The 20,543-nt window shown below is 39.9% G+C and overlaps 1 protein-coding gene across 12 annotated transcripts in view; it reads right to left on the minus strand.

The window, feature by feature from the left end:
- Nucleotides 1-20,543, minus strand: part of RAPGEF6 (Rap guanine nucleotide exchange factor 6) — a 119,828-nt gene that overhangs the window by 84,194 nt on the left and 15,091 nt on the right. For 10 of the 12 annotated variants that reach the window (XM_015641794.3, XM_033517607.1, XM_015641795.3 and 7 more), the window contains exons 2-4: nucleotides 9,511-9,581; nucleotides 8,832-8,888; nucleotides 7,841-7,924 (exon numbers count right to left, since the gene is read on the minus strand). In XM_015641794.3, coding sequence (XP_015497280.1) covers nucleotides 7,841-7,924; nucleotides 8,832-8,888; nucleotides 9,511-9,581 — 212 coding nt within the window. Of the gene's footprint in view, nucleotides 1-4,864; nucleotides 4,938-7,840; nucleotides 7,925-8,831; nucleotides 8,889-9,510; nucleotides 9,582-17,953; nucleotides 18,042-20,543 lie in introns of those variants that run through there. The other 2 variants (XM_033517609.1, XM_033517610.1) reach the window with 2 other exon arrangements.

The following is a 20,543-nucleotide window of genomic DNA, read 5'->3' on the forward strand; positions in this document are numbered from 1 at the left end:
GCATTGTCTGAAGAATGGGGTTGGCTGGTGGGGAGTTGCCTGAGGCCCACAAGTACATCAGGGGGCATCACAGCAGCTGCTGAGCAGCTCCAAATGTCTCTTATTTGTGAAACGGAACAAGGAGATGGGAAAAAAGGTCCATCAGCACAGACCAAAAGTTTCAGCAATGCAAGTGGCAGGGTTTATGTGATATATGGTGTGCAAGTCATGAGCTCTTCAAAGTAACTTCGTTAGAAAAATATTATAATACTTAACTCTATCAGAAAATGGTTTAAAGGAAACCAGACACCACAAGATACATGGCTGAATGCAAAATACCTGTTTCAATTAATGCTCAATCATCAAAACCCATTTCTGCATTAGCTCTCAATAATAACATTTAGCAGGTTTATCTCTTAAGCCTGCTAAAGTTTTAATTGGAAATTATTTTGGAGGCTGTGTAACATGCCTCAATTTGCAGGCTGCAAGCTGAAGATCTCTGTATTAATTACTTTATACTTGAAATACAATGACCCTTTGAGGAAGCCTGTGTCTCACCTACCACTTTCTGTGCAGCTTTCCAGCTATTCCAGATCATGGGATTAACAAAGTCTTAGTAAAATTGTACTTCTAAACAAACCATACGTGACTCCTTCCCATTTCCTTTCTCTTGCACTTTAGTTTAGTAGTAAAAAAAAAAAAACAAAAAAAAAAACCTAAAAAACTTTCTGTGGAACAATCAGCATCCACTGCAGTCCATAAAATTTCTAAAGGGTTGATGCCATAAAGAACTATGAACAGACCAAAAGGAAATTATTGCTGCAGGGGAAATACAGACAAGGTTATTTGGCCATATAGTTGACAGGTCTGAACAGTCTTTCTTCATTTTTTGACTTTCTTAGAAGATTAGTCTATATCAAATAAGATGCACCATGTACTCTTGGTCTGCAACATCTTCCCAGCCCTTACTCAACATCAGCAAGCCCGATACAAGGTGCTGCACTTAAGGAGACCAGGACACAGCTTCTCACTAGCATGCTGCCTCTTCTCATCCACACTCCCCTTTCCTTCAGAGTATTTTCATGTCAGCACTAGCTCTGCCAGAAGAATTTAAATCTGAACAACTCTATCTGAATTAATTAGTTTTACAAATACATTCATTCGTAACATTCCCCAGTTGTTGCTTCACTTAATGGCTGTCAGGCAATGCTGCAAGTTACAGCCACCACTTAACAGAAACATCCAGGGAAAACATCACCTCACCCAGAGCCACAAATGCACTGAATAACCACTGCTTTTATCCAGGGCTGAGTACTGAATCTCTCAGACTTGATAAGCACAGGGATGTAAGCCTGAAACTTCCTTTAAGAGAGCAGAAAAAATAATCCACAACAGTTAGCTGGGAAGAGCTTTCCAGTGTGAAGCAAACATACACTCAGAGTATTGTATTGTGACTGCAATATTTATAGTCACACAGTAAGAAACTTAAATCCTAATTATGGCAGCAATTATCACAATTCAGAACCTTATTGGCAACTGCCAGTATGTCAGAAATTAACTATATTGTATGGCAACAGGGGGCTGGCACACATGGGTCCAGATCGTGGGAGCTGAGGGAGGAAAAACACTATTCACACTCCAGACATTGGGAGTGGGATGGAGATGAGAAAGAGGAAGAGCAGACTTTGAGGAGCATTGGAACAGAGCTTGGATAAAGCAAATGCAGACTAAGCAGAAGCAGTATTCCAGTTAAACCTGGAAATCAAGGATCAGGGGACAAAAAGACCAGTATACCTTACACTGGCAAAAGCTGGGGGTACAGAAGCTCTGAGCCACTGGTTTACTTCTGCAGCAAATGCTACAAATTCACAAGTATCTGCAGAAAGCAGCACTATAGGCTTCAGAAGCAAAACTGATCTGACTTTAGGTGGTGCATTTGAGGTACAAATATGTTTGAGAACGAAGTTACATACATCAAAATTTAAATTATGGCATTTTGTTCATCTTTATATTCTTCAAATTGCAAATCTTTAATCTCACTTAAATACTTACTTTCCAACACTGACAGTCTTGGAAAAGCACATTAATTTCTGTGTGTCTGGCACTTCACACAGAATAGATACAAACACTGTTAACAGTCATAGTCAGTTGCAAAATATAGTAAAATACTGTTACTCACAAATACTAATACAAAACAAGCTATAATAATGTCAACCCAAGCTGTTGCTCAGGATGCAAAACTGGAGTTCCTCCTTCATTATGACCATTTTCTTGATCTAAGCATTTGGATCCTCTCCTTTGACTAGAGAAAAGAGAAATGGCTAACTGAGTCATTAATGCATCTACAACTCTCATGGAAAGTTACCACACAACCACAAGACCATTATAAAAAAAAATAATTGTTTTTAGCCAAGACATACACTACGTCAGTAGAATGATTCCAATTATCTCCACTTGAGAGATTTTGGAAGGACTGGGAAAAGAGAAGTGTTTGTTTTAGTAAGACTACATCTTGAATGTTTCAAGAGTTTGTATTTTTCCTTTAGAGGTTCAATTCTCACAGCTGTAGGAGGCTATCAGCCACATAATTGGCTTCAAAAGTTCCTCCAGGTCCTTGATATATCTCCTATGGCTAACCTTGCTGTGAGTAATCTCCTTCAAATATCCTGTTCACATGAATTTTCTTCATTAACAAGCAAAGTTCACACAAAATCTCTAACTTACTGACATTATTTTCCTTCCACAAATCTGTCAATCCTGTTCTTTTATTCTGGCCATCACTTTCATGTTAGAAGCAAATTCTTCTCCTCTTATGCCAAATCTATTAACAAATCCGTTCTCCAGGCAATAGGGCAATCAAGATTATACCATCTTTGTACCTGGTATTACTGACTGATCTGCCTCTTAGCTTAAAAATCTTGAAGGGCTTCTCTCATTATGAGCCAGTGTCAGAATATTGAATATATTTACTGTACCTGTGGGGTGGGTTCAGCACTGGCTAAAACTGCCTGTGCACCCACTAGAAGTATGTACTCATTTCCTGCTGCGAGGTATGAATTAGGAGGAGGATAAAGCAGGCTCAAAACTTAAAAGGTATAAAGAAAACTTTATTAAGAGAACTAAAAGAATAATAAGAACCAGAATAAAACCTTCAGAACACTTCTCCCCTCCCCACAACCTTTCCTTCCTTCTGACAACGTAGAGGCAAAACCTGGGATTTTCAATCAGGTACCACCTCTATAATAGTCTTTCATCAGTTCTTGTAGGGAGAGGATTTTCTCTCGCCATGCCATGGAGATTTCTCCACAAGAAACAGTTCTCCTGTGGCTTAATGTCACAGCAAATCAGCTGCCTGAGGAAAAAAACATCTATTTACAGTGTCAAAGTCCCTCCCATGCCTTGCAGCTTTCTCAAAGTTGCTTTCATGGGCCATGTCAACTTATGGGGTACTACTTTAAGGATGAGCTCTTCTAGCATAAAAAACTGAAAGTTCTCTTATCTCTGGCTTTTCTTCTTCTATCCTTGGAGCAAAGTTTCTAATCTTTCTCTCCAGTTGAAGTCTCTCATTAGATTACAGCTTTTCAGCATCCACACGCTCCAGCATAAGTGCCCTTTTCTCATGGGCTGAGGGTGAATGCTGCATCCCCCCCACGCACTTCAATTACAGGGAAAAAACAAAGTCTGATATATCAAAAATATATCTTCACCATAGCCTTAGAAAGAGAATTTCAGCCCAAAACCAAGGCATCTCCTCAATCTCCTCCTAACTAGAATCTGACTCCTTCTTTACCGTTTTGTGTCCCATGTTGTTTTCCTTACGTCTTCACCCTTTCATTTTCCTGATTCAAGAGAGAACTGGTGTTTGTAGTTTCATTTGTTCTCAAGTTTTATCAATTAGAACAGTTTTTATGGAGTTCAGCAGCGCTGACCCGTTGATCTCATCCAGGCTGGGATCAGGGAGATCGCTTGCCGTGCCTCTCGCTGCTGCTCACGGGGATTTCGCTGATCCCGTGTGAGCCGTGCCGGCTGCTGCCTTCACTCAGCGCTTTTCTCCGTGCAGAGTGCCGAAAACAAGAAAAGCTGCTGCTGCTGCTTTTGTCCTTCTGTCCGCAGCACGGCTGGCTAAAAGCAACTAAACAAAGTTCATCGCGAGCCCTGCTGAGGCAGCCACAGCCATGTGCCGCTGTCCTGGCTGCACCGATTGCAGCTGCACAGTCCCGGCCCACAGGCACTGCAGCCACACGGCTGTTCCCAGGGGCAATACAGCCCCCGGCGGTGCCGCTAGAAGGAGTGGCTGGCTCTGCCGGGAAGGGGCCCAGCCCCGCTGGGAAGGGGCCCCAGCCACACACCCAGACAGGCCCCGGTGAACTCCCCGGTGAGGGCTCGGCAGCCGCTCACCGCCCCTCAGGGGACAGAAAATCTCGGCCGGGCTGGGCCACATGGGGCCGGCCTGGCCCAGCTGTGCCCAACTGGCACCCAGTTACCTCTTCAAAAGCTAGAACAGAGAGATTTCTCGGGCTTACCTCTCTCTAAAATGTGAATCTCAGAGAGGCGGACCTAGCGTCTAAATAGTTCAATAGGCTGTCAATTTCCAGAGCTAGCCAGCTATTAGTTTTTGCTAGGCACAGAGGAAGCTCTTAGCAACCTGTCCCAGAAAAATAATCTCTGTGGGTGGCTTCTTCCCTCCTCACTAATTATCAATTAATGCAAAACCTGCATAAACTGGATGCAAGTTTTCCTCCTCCAATATTTAAACCAATTTCTGAATTACAACTTGAATACAAGTTCATCAAGTCAATAAAAAAGCCTTTTTCAAGCACAGTGAGCCCCAGTTTCCATCCTTACTCATTCAAATACATAGACAAAGTTAATAATGGTAACTGACCATCTCCTTATGTTTTCAAGGGGCTAAGCCTCTTTCAGGTTGGATTCCATAGAACATTTTATTTCAAAGAGTTCTGCAGAAAAAAAAAAATAAGGTTTCCTGAAGCTCTGATAGACAATGGATAGAAGAGGGCATGCAAAAAGCAGGACAGCAGTTTAATTTACAGTTGTTTACTAGAGTCTCCTCCTATACATCAAGGTAGTCACAGGGCAGATGAGAGAAAAAGGACAAGTATTGTGGGAATATACCAGGAAACAGTTATTAAACCATAACCACCTTCCAGTGGCAGAGATTATTTATGGAGACTGCGAGGATCTCACTAACAATCAATTGTAACAGCAGTTTCTTATATAATTGTTAAACAAAAGTCACTGGGCAGTTAGTTTCTAGTGCAATGCTGAATTTTGAAAAACGATTGCTACATAAAACAAATTGAAAGCAACAATTTCACAAGAAAAAGGGGCCTTAAACCCCATTACTGCCCAGAAAAAGTTTCCTCTAATTGAGAAATACTGATATCCTGCTTTTACAAAGCAAACTATTTTATAAAAACTGTTGCAGTACTCTGAAAAGAACCCTAAAATGTACAGAAGTTCTTTAAAGACAAACTGTTTGTCAAATGTTCCAGAGGACAAATATGAAGCTGAAATTAGCAACCTGGCAAAGAGGTAACTGGGGCGTAGGGGGTGTTATGAAGTACATAAGCACTGAGTTTCAAACCAGAATCTATTTGCTAACTATGATCTGTTTTACATAATGTCTCCATCTACCCAGTACTTCCAGAACAACTTGGCTCTTGACCTTTTCAGAATTCTAGGAGGTCTCCAGATTAAAGCCTAACTGCTCATCTTTGGTAGTAACCACCTTCCTTCCATTAAGGATTCCACTGTGGTCCTCTTTCATTTACCCTCTGGACAACTCAAAGCCATCATTAGTCTCCTGCATCACTCCTGTGCAGAAGACACCTGTCTTTAACCTCACCCACCTCTGCTCACATGTTGATATATTTATACCACATTCAACAAGTCAAAAAGGTAAGATTTATCTGATGCCATGTCTGGGCAGCACTAAACCTATCAGAAATCAAGTGGCTGAAGGGATGTTTCCATTCCCTTCAGCAGCCTCAGAATACTTCAAGTGTGGTTTTCATTTCACTCCCTACTCTTGCCCACTACTTTCCTACCATGAAAATTTAAAAAAATCATAGATAAAGCAGTATCCCGCACAGCTTTCTTACAGATGTGTAGTTAAGCCTCCTTCCAGAATGACTCTTTGTAGGCACATAATCAGGAACTTGGTTGAGAACAAAGAATAAAGAGTGACATTAAGTATTACTTTTAATGTAATTAAAATGCTGCTAATTACAATTACGAAAGAATACTTCTAACTTATCCAAGGCACTATTTCATATGAAATTAGCCTGTGTCTGGTGGCTGCAGTTCCCTCAACTAGAAATGTGACAGATATGGTATTCAGAACAGGGAAAGTAACTGAAATTTATCCCACTCTACTGAAGGAAAAAAAACCCAAAAAACAACAAAAAATTCTATGTAATGCACAAACATGACTATATTTCAAACAAAATGAAAGTGAGCTGAACACCCTAGATATCTATCAGGAGTCCATTCTCTTCCTTTCCACATGATCTCGCCACCCAAGGAGAAAGAACATGCCAGGAACCACCCTTTATAAGCTATAACCTGCCAGTGGCTCCATCTAACAGAACTCTCTGACCCTCTCACCATCTTCATTATCCATAGTAAACAGAGCTGTAATCTTGTGAATTAACTATAACAGGTCTATTTTGCCCTTTTTTTTTTTAAAGGCACAAGAAACCTTACAAGCAATGGTGCTTTTAAGTGATTTACTCCAGGTTTCGCAAAACAATGATTTTAGAGAGTTTTTATGCAAATACCAGCATGCCATGTCCTCGCTTCTGGTACTCCTGAACTTTTAGTTGACTGATCATAGTATGACTTTGGTTGAAAGGGACCTTAAAGCACATCTTGTTCCACTCCCCTGCCATAGGCAAGGACACTTTATCCACGAGACAAGATTGCTCCAAGCCCTGTCCAAGCTGGCCTTGAACACTTCCAGGGATGGGGCAGCCACAGCTTCTCTGGACAATTTCAGTCAAGGACCTCCAATCATTCAAGGATTATTATCCTCAAGGATTATCCAATCACTCAAGGAGCATTAAGTGTTTAATATCCAGCCTATAACTGAGTTGAAAAATTCATTCCTATACATTCTTACTAGTACTTACTATGAAATTCAAGTACATGGAAATGTATGCAAGCTGGACTTGGTGTTAAGTCTATCTACTCACAGTCAGCTCATGCTGAGTCAAGTGAACCATAGTGAAATAAAAATAAGTGATGGACAAGGTCAAGCAGAGTATTACACTCTGAGTACTCAGGGTGTTACTTGCCCAAGTTCAGCTCCAGTCTAATAATGTGCTTCAGTGAAAGTATGTCAGTGTTCACTGTGTCTTAACCCCGAGACACAGATGGGCTCCTGGCACAAGCTCTTCACAGCTGATGCTGCTGGCCCCTTCTTTCTTCACATAAAAATCTTATGTGCCATTAAATACAGCCTCTGACCAAATGGCAGAAGCTATGTGATCTGCAGTTGTATTTTTGCAACAGGGAATTCTATCCAGAACAGTCACACAGCACAAGTTATTCAAAGAGACCCCAAGGTAATAAGCTGACTACAAATTCTCTTATAAACTTAAAAGGCCAAACTAGATTGAGTGCAGTGTTTCACAAAGAAATTTCAACGTGCAGAAAAAGAACGTGAGAAAATTTAAACTGAATTAGCAGGACACGTCTTTCACTATCAAACTTTATTATAACAAAATTATGAAATTATTTTAATTTTTTTTTTAAACTACAGTAACACAAATACATAGGATGCATTTATCTTTTTTAGAATTGTCTTAAATAACAACAATAACTCAATTATTTTACATACCTGCAAGGTGGCAAAAACATTGAATCCTTCATGAGCACAGATCCAGAAAGCAGGATATACCAGCATCTTGCAATAGTTTCTGAGCTGTAAGAAAAGAAATCGCTGATATGTACTTCTCCTTACAGCACCTTAGAGTTACGTTATCCAAAATATTATTGTAGTAAAATAATGATTTATCCTTCTACCAGCTCAATGTGTAAGAACCTGGGGACTCCAACTGGACCACAATCTTTTTTAAAAAATATTCACGTAAGGAATATTTCTTGTACTTTACATTTTGCCATTTAACACAGCTTAAAAATTTACTTTATTAAAATGAAATTTTTAGAGAAAACATTTTATTCGAGTGAAAGTATACATGAAAGCTATAAATACAGGACAGCACACAACCCCACACACAGACACTGACCTGCTACCGCAGCAGGTGTGTGTCACACATACCCACCACACCAACTAGCAGATGGCATCTCATTTAGACTCGTGTGCTGGAAGCTGTGCCTTATACATAAACTAGGACTAGCTGTGAGATGATAAATATGCCATAAGCAATATTAAAATATGAGGAAAATAAAAGTATATTTGGCTCCCAGCAAGGCCCTAGAGAACCGTAAGCTAAAATACTAATTTTTGCAATGTCAAGTGATGGTGTTTGAGCTCCATCCCTCTGCAGCGACAAGGAGCCGTGGATACAGCGCCATCTACCGAGTGTCACCATGGCTCCCTGGACTGCAGAGGGGACACTGCCCGCCGTTCAGCCACCTCCTGTCACTGATACACACGTACACCCCGCTCTGCTGGCCCTGCGAGCCGGGCTGGGAAGTCATGGGCACCGCTCAAACATCAACACTCTAGTACTGCTACGACCGCCTCTGCCAGAGCTTTTAACCAATTACTGACAATGACAGAAAAGCAAATGACGTATGACAACATGCAGAACACTGGGCTTGCTCACCCTTCTGCTGAAGAACTCCAACAAGTGCTTTGTACTCACCAAAAGAGAACTTGGTTCCCCTTGTACCTCTCATAGCGGGCACTTGATGACATTATTCTGAGAGAAGAGGAGGAGAAGTTTAAACTCAATTTTAATCCACAAAGATCATCAGCCATTAATCACCGCATTTCAGTACAATCACTTTCACGCTCTAAGACCTCAAATTCTAGTTTTGTTTTAAACAAAGGATGTGCTTAACCAGAAAATACAAATTATTACTGTGTTCTTCATTATCTAAATATATAATATACAGCATGCTTTCCAAGTGTTTAAATCACTCCCACACATTGGAATTACCCATAGCAACAGAACTGAAAGAACTAAAATACTTCCAAAGTACTTTTTGTGCTTTGTTAGCCTTCCATTTTATGGATTCTGAGAACATCTGAATGTCTGAAGCATTGAAAAGCTTTTGTAATCTGGAGTTAAGGCAGGGCACTGTCTAGTATTTTTATAATTTGCCCTTTGTAGGCAAATGGGAGTAAGCTCTGCCTTCCTTCTTAGAGAAGCTAATTAGTTTAGATTCTGTGCCCCATTATTGCAGTGACTTAACTCAGCAATGGATTTGGCTAATGCTCTGCCAACCTCAAATTGCAGGCAAGACAAAAACTCTGCTCATCTCCACAAAAAAGTCATAGATGTAAGTGTGCTAAAAAAAACAAACTGCAGCGTACTTCACCTTAGTTGATGTTCCCTGAAATGTGATAGTATGTCCAGTCCATGAAGGAAAGAATAGATAGTATTCAAGTCCTAAAAAAAAAACAAACCAACAAGTAAAGCAATTTCATCCACATCTAATCACTCAGTGTTACTTTTCAGATTCTGCAGTAAATTACACAGAATTGTACAAAGCCCAGATTAATATATAGGTCAGGACTTGAAGAATCCTGTCTACACTTGAGCTGTAAAAGTGAAAAGAGTGAAGTGCAACTGATGCATAAACACTGAAATGCACCTGAAAAAAAAAGATTTATTAAAAATATCTCGGAAAATATTATTTATCTGAATAGATACAGCAGCAAGCAACATATGGAATAAGACAAATAGACCACTCCTATTCACCCAAGGTCAAAAATTGTTGAAACTTTGTACGATCTCTTTAAAAAAGGAATTTTTCAAAACTTGTGAAAACCTAAGCCACTATGTAGGATGCAGAGAACCACCAGAGTACCTTTACATAGCAAAGGGGTTATATTTAGAGAGAAAAAAAACTTTTTCATGTCCACCACAGACCTAGCTGGCAGGCCCACTACAAACTACACCATCCTACTGCCTCTCTTGCTCAGCCCAGTCTGTGTCTGGTGGGAACATCAAAAAGTACCTCAAAATACTCTTTGGCAAAGGTGAAAACAATAAAGCTTTAGAGGTCTCTCACTCCTACTAGCACTAGTCAGCATCACATCAATGTCATCCCCTAGCAAACACAGAAACAAAAATATCAAAACATGAAGATTATTTCACTTTATAAACTGGACTTTACATAGAAGCTGTAATACAGCTGTTTAAACTTCTCACCAGACAGAATCCTCCTCAGTCACAAAAATATCTGTGCTGATGGTGCAGACCACATGGCAGGGAACAGCTCACTAGGGCTATTCATCACTTAATTTACTGTCCTGAACAGGTGGGCTGCTAGAGTCAAATACACACATAACAAAATCATTATACACCACAGGGCAGTCTCTCCAGCTTGGCCTTGGAAGGTATGTTCTGAATTTTCAAGTGCTGCATTTATCCAGTGTTTACATAAGATAAATCAACATTTATGCTGGCCTCAGAATTTACAGTGGATTTACTTCAGAAAAGTTTTTTGATTTCATAGTCCATGTTTAGCAATACAACTGATATGGACTGTTACATCAAATGAAAGGTCAGAAATAATAGCAGACCACGTAAAACAAATAAAACTCTGATTCTTTTTCTAAATGTCATTACTAAATCCCATGAAAATTAAACAGAAGGCCTGAATTTGTAACAGATTTACAAAGCACTCATTTCACACAGTCCAATCTCATTTTAATCCTCCAAGCTGCCACAAACATGATTTTATTAGTGAAACCATCCAGGAGCACTAGCTATGGATACACTCCAAACACACCACAGCCTGTCAGAGGTGGGCACCTGGCAGCCAAAGGGTCATTTCAGGTAAACAACAGTTCAATTACTGAGCTTTCCCTGTGTCTGACCAGAGAACTACCTCAACTTCTCCACCAGAAAGCATTAGGCACAGAAATGCAGCAACTATATATACAGACCATACAGTGGTTTAGCAGTTAATAATATTTGACTCTCCTAGGCCAAAAAAAGGATACTCACAACTCCTGTAAAAGTTGACCAGCTAGGAAAGAATCAGTATTTTGTATTAAAATTAAAGCTGATTTTTTTAAGTCTTTATAACATTGTGCCTATATAGGTTTTCCTGTTTTCCAGTACTTTTTTACATAACTGAGACTAAGATGTAACAGAGTATCTTGAAAATGTTTTAGATAAGCAGTTCTGTAGTTATGAGTTGCAGAAAACTGTAAGCCTGTGTTCCCCCTTTAATCACAAAGTTTTTAACTTCTGCGTAAGAAAAATGACCAACCAAATCCTGACTTGTAAATTATTCTCTGCAACTCCCCAGAATGCAGCCCCTTTGAAAGTTCACTCAGCCTGGACTGACTCCTGCACTCCACCTGCAACACACAGGACTGTAACAGTGCTGTACTGGTCCACTGAGGAGCTTGATGAACAAACAGTTGGTAAATCACAGAGATAAACATTTGCTCAAAGGGATACATGTCTGGAAAGCATCCCCCAACTCCAACCTCATCTGTTGAGATGAACAGCAGCAGAGAGAACAGCTGAGCAGAGCACAGCAACGGGAATGCAAAGGTTCCTATTCCCTCACACAGCAGAAGGCATTTAACTTACACTGCTCACTAATAATGCTCTAATGTTGATAAATGTAATAAACTTCATGATGAATGTAATTCACTAGCCAGGTGACACATCAACAAGCTAAACACATTAGCTACTCACACAGCTTCTATAGGTGGTTTTAAAACAGGATCTGTAATGCTTTCCCTAAAAATACCTGATTTTTAAAGCAAACCCCTCTCCTAGTCACACAGAGGAGGTGATCCTGGGTGCCACTGAGCAAAAGAACTAACTCAGCAATCTCCTGGTCAGGGCTGCGAGGTGCCTTTTTCTACCAGTACCTCAAATGTACCCAAGCAATGTGTTTTCCATGTCCTGGTGAAAAAGCCTTTTCTGCTTGCTTAAATAGATACAACCAGGTAGAATTCCTCTCTCCTTCACATGCCACTTCAGATTCTAACATGGAAGGGTATAGTACATGTGGTGCATATATCCCAGTTTTTCCCAATGAAATTAAAATTACCTGTAAGTCACAGTTTGTCAAGTTTTCTTCAATACTTCCAACTAGTTTCAGACTAAGTGCTTAAAATAGCACTGAAATTACATTTGACATACTATATTTAGAGTCTCGTTCTATATTTTTGCCAGCAAGGAACATCAATTAATCCAAGGATGGCTGGACATGGGCAGGAGCTGTGGCCACCTCGTGGACTGAGGCGGAAGTCCAGCTGCACCACACTCCCAAAAATCCTCTTCCAACAGACCTGAAAGCATTTGTTTCCCCAACTCATAGTTTACAATAGCTTCTAATATGTTTTTCAGATATTTTTTTTTTTTAAACAGATTTATTTCACTGCAGCAGTTATAAACAGTGGATAAGCACATAAGCTCAGTACAAAGGGTAGAGATCATTTCCACAGATACTTTCCAAAACTCACTATGAAGATTTATGCCAAAGGGCAACATTCAGCATCATATCAGCAGAACACAAAACATCTGCTGGAATTTTACAGCCCCTTTCCACAGCCTTCTTTATAATCTCTTTACTTACTTTTTTCTGTCAGAATCCAACCAAGACACAACTATTGATGAAACAATTCCACATGCTCTAAACTAAACAACAAGGTCAGTATGATTTTATTTTGCAATCTTTTCTTCAGAGCTTTTCATCAGCTGAAACAATAGCTGAAACTGAAGCACAGGATCTACCTGCAAAGGCTATGCTGTCTTGGGTTGCAATGCAAGATGGAATCAAGAGTATGTACTCTATTACCATCTGTTAAAACCGGGTGTGGCAGTGTTCTTTATCTCTTCCGTGACCCATGCTCCCTCCAGGGGGATATTTGCTGTTAGTGGGCCATTGAGTCTCACTGCAGGACTGATAAAATTATAACATCCCACTGGGAGATGCTCCACCCAGGGGGAGGAGCCCAGCATTCCTACCTGGATATAATCAGAGAACACCACAGGCAGCCTTTCTCCAATGGATTCCCAGAGGAGAGACCAGACCCATCTACACCACTGGACCTTCAGTGGAAAACCACACCCTTCTACAGGATCACTGCTGCAACAGAACCACATCTGTCACTCCAGGAGGACTGCAGCCACCATTTAATTGGACTGCTACCAACACCCTGACCTACAGGGTGTCAGGCTGTATTCTGACAGTGAGTTGGGCTTTTTTTGTTGGAGTTTTGGATTTTTTTAACTACTGCATTTTTATTTTAATTTCCTTAGTAAAGAACTGTTATTCTTATTCCCATATCTTTGCCTGAGAGCACCTTGATTTCAAGATTATAATAATTGGGGGGGGAGGGGATTTACTTTTTTTTTTTTAAGCAGATACCTGTCTTTTCAAACCAAGACATATGCCCACAACAGATTCTTCAATCTTTGACAAAAAACAACTTTGACTAAAGTTATTTACAGAGAAAATAACTCACATTATCTATCCAACTAGCTAAAACTGTGGTTCCAGCAATTCAAGGGAAGATGGGAAACTGGGAAAAGAGTAATCAGGCAGTTGTTAATTCTGTTAGAAAGGCGATTTTCTGTAGCATAGAGAGGAAACACGAACAGTATGACCACAGTGATCCTGCACCAAGCTGCCCAGGATGGATCATTCTTTGCCTCCAGTTCTCACAGCAGACGTGTTTAAAAAAAGCAGAGGACATGGGTGTCTTCAAATTCTTCCCATGACAGAATACTTTGTATAAAACAGCGTGTGCCTGAGCAGCACTGCAGAAACCAAGGGATGGCTCTGTGGATGGTGCTGTTACCACAAAAGCATGGTCACCAGTAGCCTCAGCTTCCTTCTGTACCAGTTTTTATCATCTCCAGCACACACATTCTTCCAGCAAAAAGCTTACACAGCTGCTAAACCAAAGGTATGAGTTTGGTATGAAAACACAGATTTTAGTAACAACATCATGTTATATAAATATATATACTTTCACGGTAACATCCTCATCCCAACATAGTTAGAAGTGAGCCACCTCAATACCCAGACCACTTCTCATTTTCCCTGCCAGATTCTAACTCTCAGAGATACCATAAGAGGGGAAAACAAAAGAAGCATCAACTAAAAAGTCACTACACAAAAGTAACCAGCTGACTACTACCATCATCCATTTATCTGAAAATATTTTGCTCCTATTTTTTTTGCAAGGATGGTGAAATATTACTTTAACTGTTAAGACGTAACTTCTTAAAATAAAGAAGTACAGTTAGCCAGAAAAAATCACCAGGAGAATATAATCCAAACTCAAAGTTGCTGAGGAAGTGGTGGTCATCCTTAAGTTTCACTATTGGCATCTTTTTAAAATATGACAAAAATCTGGATGCTTCTGAACAAGCAGCACAGTGCAGCAACACCAGTGATGAGCAAAATTTGTGAGTAGGTATTGTTTCCTTTTGCTTCACCCTCTTTTCTCACGCTATCTCTGGCCTTTAATCCAAGAAGCATCTTTACAAAGCTTGGAATTAAGGCTCCAGTGGAACAGTGGCCTCAAACATGGAGTTCTGACCACAAAGTTTCCCAACCAACAATTCCAGCCAGCACAACTGTAAATTCACATGAGCTGCATCCAGATGCTTTAAGTCCACAACAAGGTCCAAGACAAATCCTTCTGCAGTGTTTAAAGAATGTAAAAGGAGTGAAAAAAACCCAAAAAACAAGAACTCTGAAACAAGGATGGAATGATTGCATCAAAAGCAACTTGGCCTCTGAAAAACACAATACAAAACACTAATGCTACACTTTATCCGACTCCACACAGGTGTTCCAGTAACATATTATCACTAGTACTATTATTAAACACGAAACAGGAAATCTGGTCTATTTCTAAGGAAAATAAATTCTTCTGAAATAACCTCATTCTTTTGATTACTCTCACATAGAGACAATCTCAGTAACTGCAATCAGGTATTAGGGATGCTGAGGAAGCAATAAATGCCCACAGACCCCTTTCAGCACTGCCTGTCATGTTATGTCCCTCATGCCAGCAGGCAGAGCCAGCCCCAGAACAGCTGCGTTCAACCCCAGCCCACCGCACTGGCCGTGGCACAGCTGCTCACTGCAGCAGGGCCGGGACTCTGGGATGCTCCCAAATCCCAACCACCCTAAGCTTTGTAGATACCTTAGATCCACACTGAACCTGAAACAAGGAGTTCCAAAGAAAGTAGACTGGCAAGTATTATTCAGTCAGTCCGTAGTTTTGCTCAGGGAATGAGAAAAGAGCAGAAACCTGCACCACAGCACCAGCACTTCAGAGCTGCATGTAAAACCAGCTGTGTCAGCAAGTTCCAGACAGATTGATCTCACATGCAAACCTGTCCTTAAGAGCTGCACAAAACCTGTCTCTCAATCCACCCCAAACACATTAAATTCCTGTTGCAAGAAAATATGCTTGGCTCACTCAAGGCTCCCCACACCCAGCCCATGCAGGCTGCCAAGCCACCCAGGATTCGCTGGGTCACACACAAGAACCTGCTTCTACAGGAGCACAAAGGATGACTGATAGGATTTTGCATCCATTCTTTTTCCATGCTAAGACAGTTGGCAGGATGCACATCTTCTACGTTTCAGAGCAAACAAAATATTCTCTAAAAATATGTTAGAGATCCAGCCACATTACTGAGAATATACTTTAAAAGAAATAGACACATTTCTACCTTTTAACCAACAGTTAACTCATATGGCAACAGCTTCCCAAATTCCAGTGGCATTCAAAAAGACCATCAGGTACAAAATCCTCCAGGGAAGGAAGCTGCATGGTTGAAAGGTACCTTCCTGTTTGTGTGCTGCTTAGCTTCTCCCTTTTCAGTGCTCTGAGAAGAAACAAAGCCAGGAACAAACTCCAGCAGAATCAAGCACTCACTTGGTATCAGGACACGGATTTTAATAGCCTCTTGGACAGTGTCTGAATTTCTCTGTAATAAAGTTGTTATTTAAAGTGCCTAGATTTTAGTAAAGCAAACAGAGGTGAATCTTGGAGCACAGAGCACAAGCTGTGTAAGCTCTAAGAGGGAGGCTCCCTCCAGCCCAATGCCATTACTTGCTTCTCAGTGATTCAGCAGGCTCCATATCCAGATTGAATGTAGCTTTTATGAGGAATCCTGTCAGGGTCAATAAAGACTTTGTCACCCTGGGGGGGGAAGGGGGGGAGTGTAGCAGAAGAGAGGAAATGTTACTCAGCATGATTTATGGTTTTCATTGCTTCCCTTCCTGTTGCTTCATGTAAGGTTGAAATTCATACTGTTTCCTTTAGTTTCTGTTTAAGGCCAATTTAAAAATAGTACTCCCAAATTCTTTCCTGATACTGTAATACCAGAAACAAAAACACAGAAACATGCTGTAGTTCTCTGATCCATATTTTACACATTCAGTTATCTACAGAGCAAATTCACCAACTTCAGGGATGGGAGTTCAAGAAGCCCACCCTACACATTGTCAGCTACCCCCAAAACTTGTGGGAGGAGCAGAAAAATCCTCTTAAACATGTGTAACAGAGTATACAGCTCGTAAACTAAAAGGGAGATGATGACATGAACTTGAAAGCAACTCCTCCATCTTAACTTATTTACTCTTCTTGTTCAGTGGCACAGATGTTGGACTTCAATAAAAATGCAAGTGATGCAATAGAATGTCAGTTCAGGGCTCTTCACTTAAAGTAACAATTCCCTTTAAAGCAGCCTCCTATGTAGCTGGAGGCAACTTAAAAACAAAAATAAAAATTAAATACAAGAACTGAGACACTATTAGGGAAGAGAAAGCATGGCTTAGTCAGACAAATGAAAATGTTATGAATGAGGGACATTAAGGTATTTTGCAGAGAATGGCAGAGTTTAAGCAGCACTCCTAAGGAGTGAAACCACATCATTCCATGAAGGAAACACCATTAATTCCAAAAGCCCAATTAAAGAATCTTTCATAGAACACAACAGCAAACTCCTGCATGATCTTACATCACTGCCTGAGACCACACACAGTAATATTTGTATACAATAAATTGGTACAACTACTTCAGAGCTATATTCCATTATTCAGAAAAAATGGTATATATTTCATAAGTAAGTTAAACAGCTTCAAATGACAAAGAACTTGAAATCTTCTTTTTAGATCTTTCAGAGGTCCTCAAACTCCTGGAGCCTATGTCCATCAGACAACTATGGATCTTCTAGTGACTATGATAGAGCACTCCTCCCTAAACTCCTAACTTCCCATTTACCTATTCAAAGGACCAGATACTAGTTTTTCCAAATGAGTTAGAGTCAGTCTAATTATTACAGTATCTTTATACAGGAGAAAAGAGACTAAAAGAGATTTAATTTCACTCTTGTAAATCCAGGAAGCAATTCCCATTGACAGCATCTATTAATAATGATATAGCCACAAACAGAAAACTGAAATCTGGCTCTTATTTTTGCAGATAGTAAGAATTTGCACAGTTGGATTTTTATCTTATTTTTTGTGGAAAAGTAAGAAGTCCCTTAATAGGGCAAATAGTTTCCTTATATATTATTTTCTAATATTTTGTTATTACATGCACATGGCTACAGGCACAAACTTGCACTCCTAAGAATCAAACTATCCTTAAGGAAATTTGGAAAAGCCAGATGTTTAAATACAGAGACTTGAGAACCACTATTATAGCTTTGTGATGGACTGAAAATACCTCAATTCAGTGGCGTACTTCTAAAAGCACAATAAAATAACTGAAGTCTTTCTACATGAAAATATAGCCAAAAGTTTCTCTACTCACCAATAACTCCCCACACCCAATTCAGATAAACACCTTCCACCTCAGAACCCTGGATTATGTTGATATAGGACTTTGGTAGAAAGAAAAACATTTAAAGGAATGAGGGAGGGGAAATTTTATATTATTTTTACTGCTGTTTCATCACAGAGTCAGCATTTTTAGAAGCCTGACTTTGCCAGAGAAAAGAACTTCCTTTGGAAAAGCTGATTTTGCAGACTGAAATTGCAAGGGCCCTGAAATGGAGAGACAGAACAACAGATGCCACTGCTTCGAAGCAAGCAGCTCATAGAGAATTTTAAGTATCTGAAGCATCATTCAGCCTTTTTTCACAATTAAGAATAAAAGTACAGCCATGAAAAAGTGCCTTCAACCAAAACATTACCATAAAGCTCCCTGACATACATTACTTAATTTTAAAATATCTTTCAGACTTGTATGTCGATAATAGAAAAGCAAGCTGCCTCAAAAACCCCAAGCTCCTGAAGTTCAACAGGATGGGAAGCACACAATACACAAAACTATCCCCTATCAAAGAGCAAGACTTTATACCAAACAATTTTAAATAATACAAAGATCGTAAAATCAGCCTCCTAACCCAGGCTCTTGAAAAGTCACCTAAAATCCACCAAAAAAATGGGTGGCTTCCAGTTCAATCAAGACTTTGCTAGTCAAGCAGCTGACCACTTGTCAGAATTACCTACCTCCCTTCCAGAGGATAAGCATCCATCAAATAGCAATATTTCAGTTAAAACCTTTTGGCCGTAACTGCAAGAATATCAGCTCCTCTGATTCACAAAAACTCCCTGCTCTTTTCAGAGGGAAGTGTCAACATCTGAAATTTCTTTTTAAAAAAAGGAATTGTGGTAGGAAAGGTCAGAACACTGAAACATTTAGGGGAAAAAAAAGCACATTCTTATTAAATAAGAAATTTAGTACAGAAACCTGGGGATGAGGAGAGAGGAGGTGGAAGATGAAATCCAAAGGTCAGTTCTATGCTTACCCATCGTGACAACTTGGGAGTGAGGCTAAGTGCAGCTGTTAAAAATCTGAGTTGTTACCTACATGACTTTGCTCTTCCTGCAGAAAACTCTAGTTCTTGTTCTCTTTCCTCCCTCTTGGACTAGCAACTGCTGGCTCATATTCAACATATAAACACTCCAGTGCCAAAGTTTTCATCGTGCTTTGCCCCGTGTACCTTTGCAGCAAGTGAATGTTATAACTTAGCTCCCATACTACAGCTCAACAGCTGTCTCACACAGAGAAGGACTGAAAGACACAATAATAGCACATTACTGTAGCTTTTTTCCATCATATTGATCATCAGAATTTTATACAAATGGATAAGAATATTGTTCTTTTTCTAATGGCACATTTACGATTTTTCTGTATGTAATTTCTTACTTCTTTGTGAACTTAAGCAAGCAAAGATCATGTCTGTCTGGAAATTAAGTCCTACTAAATAAATAATAGTGAAGGCAAAATGAGATCTTTATCAATATTGTAATTTAAATCACCCACTCAGTCTAGGTAAGGGAGAGGAATAAAGCTCTATTAATTGCCTAAAAATGTTTCGGTGCATCAGTGAAACAGGAAGAAAATGATGAGATTATAACTGGAGAATAAATTATCACACAAATGTAATGCTCTCCTACAGTCTTTTTCAATAAAGCCACTGAAGGAAAAAAGAAGAATCAACATGCAGCTACTTAACTCCCATAATAATGACATGAACTATGAAGGAATTCCTGTAGTGGACAGCAGTTATTATGTTTGGTTGCAGCTTTGGAGACAGGCACACAACTGAACACACCAAAGGCCATGCAACAACAGCTAATGTTTATTTATGGATGCTCCCTTTTATAGGGGGGTCAAAATTCTCATGCTTGAACATTCAACTGGTTGGGGTCTTAATACCACTCAGTTTTCTGGCCAGTTAGATGTCTGCAGTCACAAGTCCTTGGTTTGAGTTCAAACCTAACCCATCATTGTCTTATCTGGGGACTTGTTTACTTCTACTCTTTAACAAACTCAGCTAGCCAAATTAAGGTTCTGTTATAGCCAAATTTATCTGTGCAGCATCAGACCAGCTGTGGCTGTCACAGCAGTAATATGTTCACCAGTAATTCCTTCTGCATCCTAAGATTAGGATACCCAAGCACTAGCAAATAGACCAATCCAAGAAAGTTACTGCAATGTACAGGAGGCAGTATTTCTTAACAGTCTTAGTTATCTGAATATAGATTCCCACAAACTTTACTAATACCTCAACTACTACAATATCCTCTCATGTTGGGAAAGGTTAACATGCCTGTGTTCACTGTGTCCATAAAGTGGCAAACATCAAAAAAAAGGATTAAGCAGTAGCTCTGCTCATCTTTGCTCAAAGCAAAGAAATTATCCAGATTTACCCCACTGCAACATTTGAATGGAAACCACCACAGCAGAACTCTAGGAACTGATGTTCTGCCACTTTAACATCTACTTTTGTATTTCTCAGCAATACCTGTGCCATAAACCACAAAGCTTACAGATCCAAACTGAGGAGTCATATACATATGCATATTCATCTACCTCGGTTGACAGGCTTCAA

This window comes from Parus major, chromosome 13, assembly GCF_001522545.3.
Source record: "Parus major isolate Abel chromosome 13, Parus_major1.1, whole genome shotgun sequence".
NCBI lineage: Eukaryota > Metazoa > Chordata > Aves > Passeriformes > Paridae > Parus > Parus major.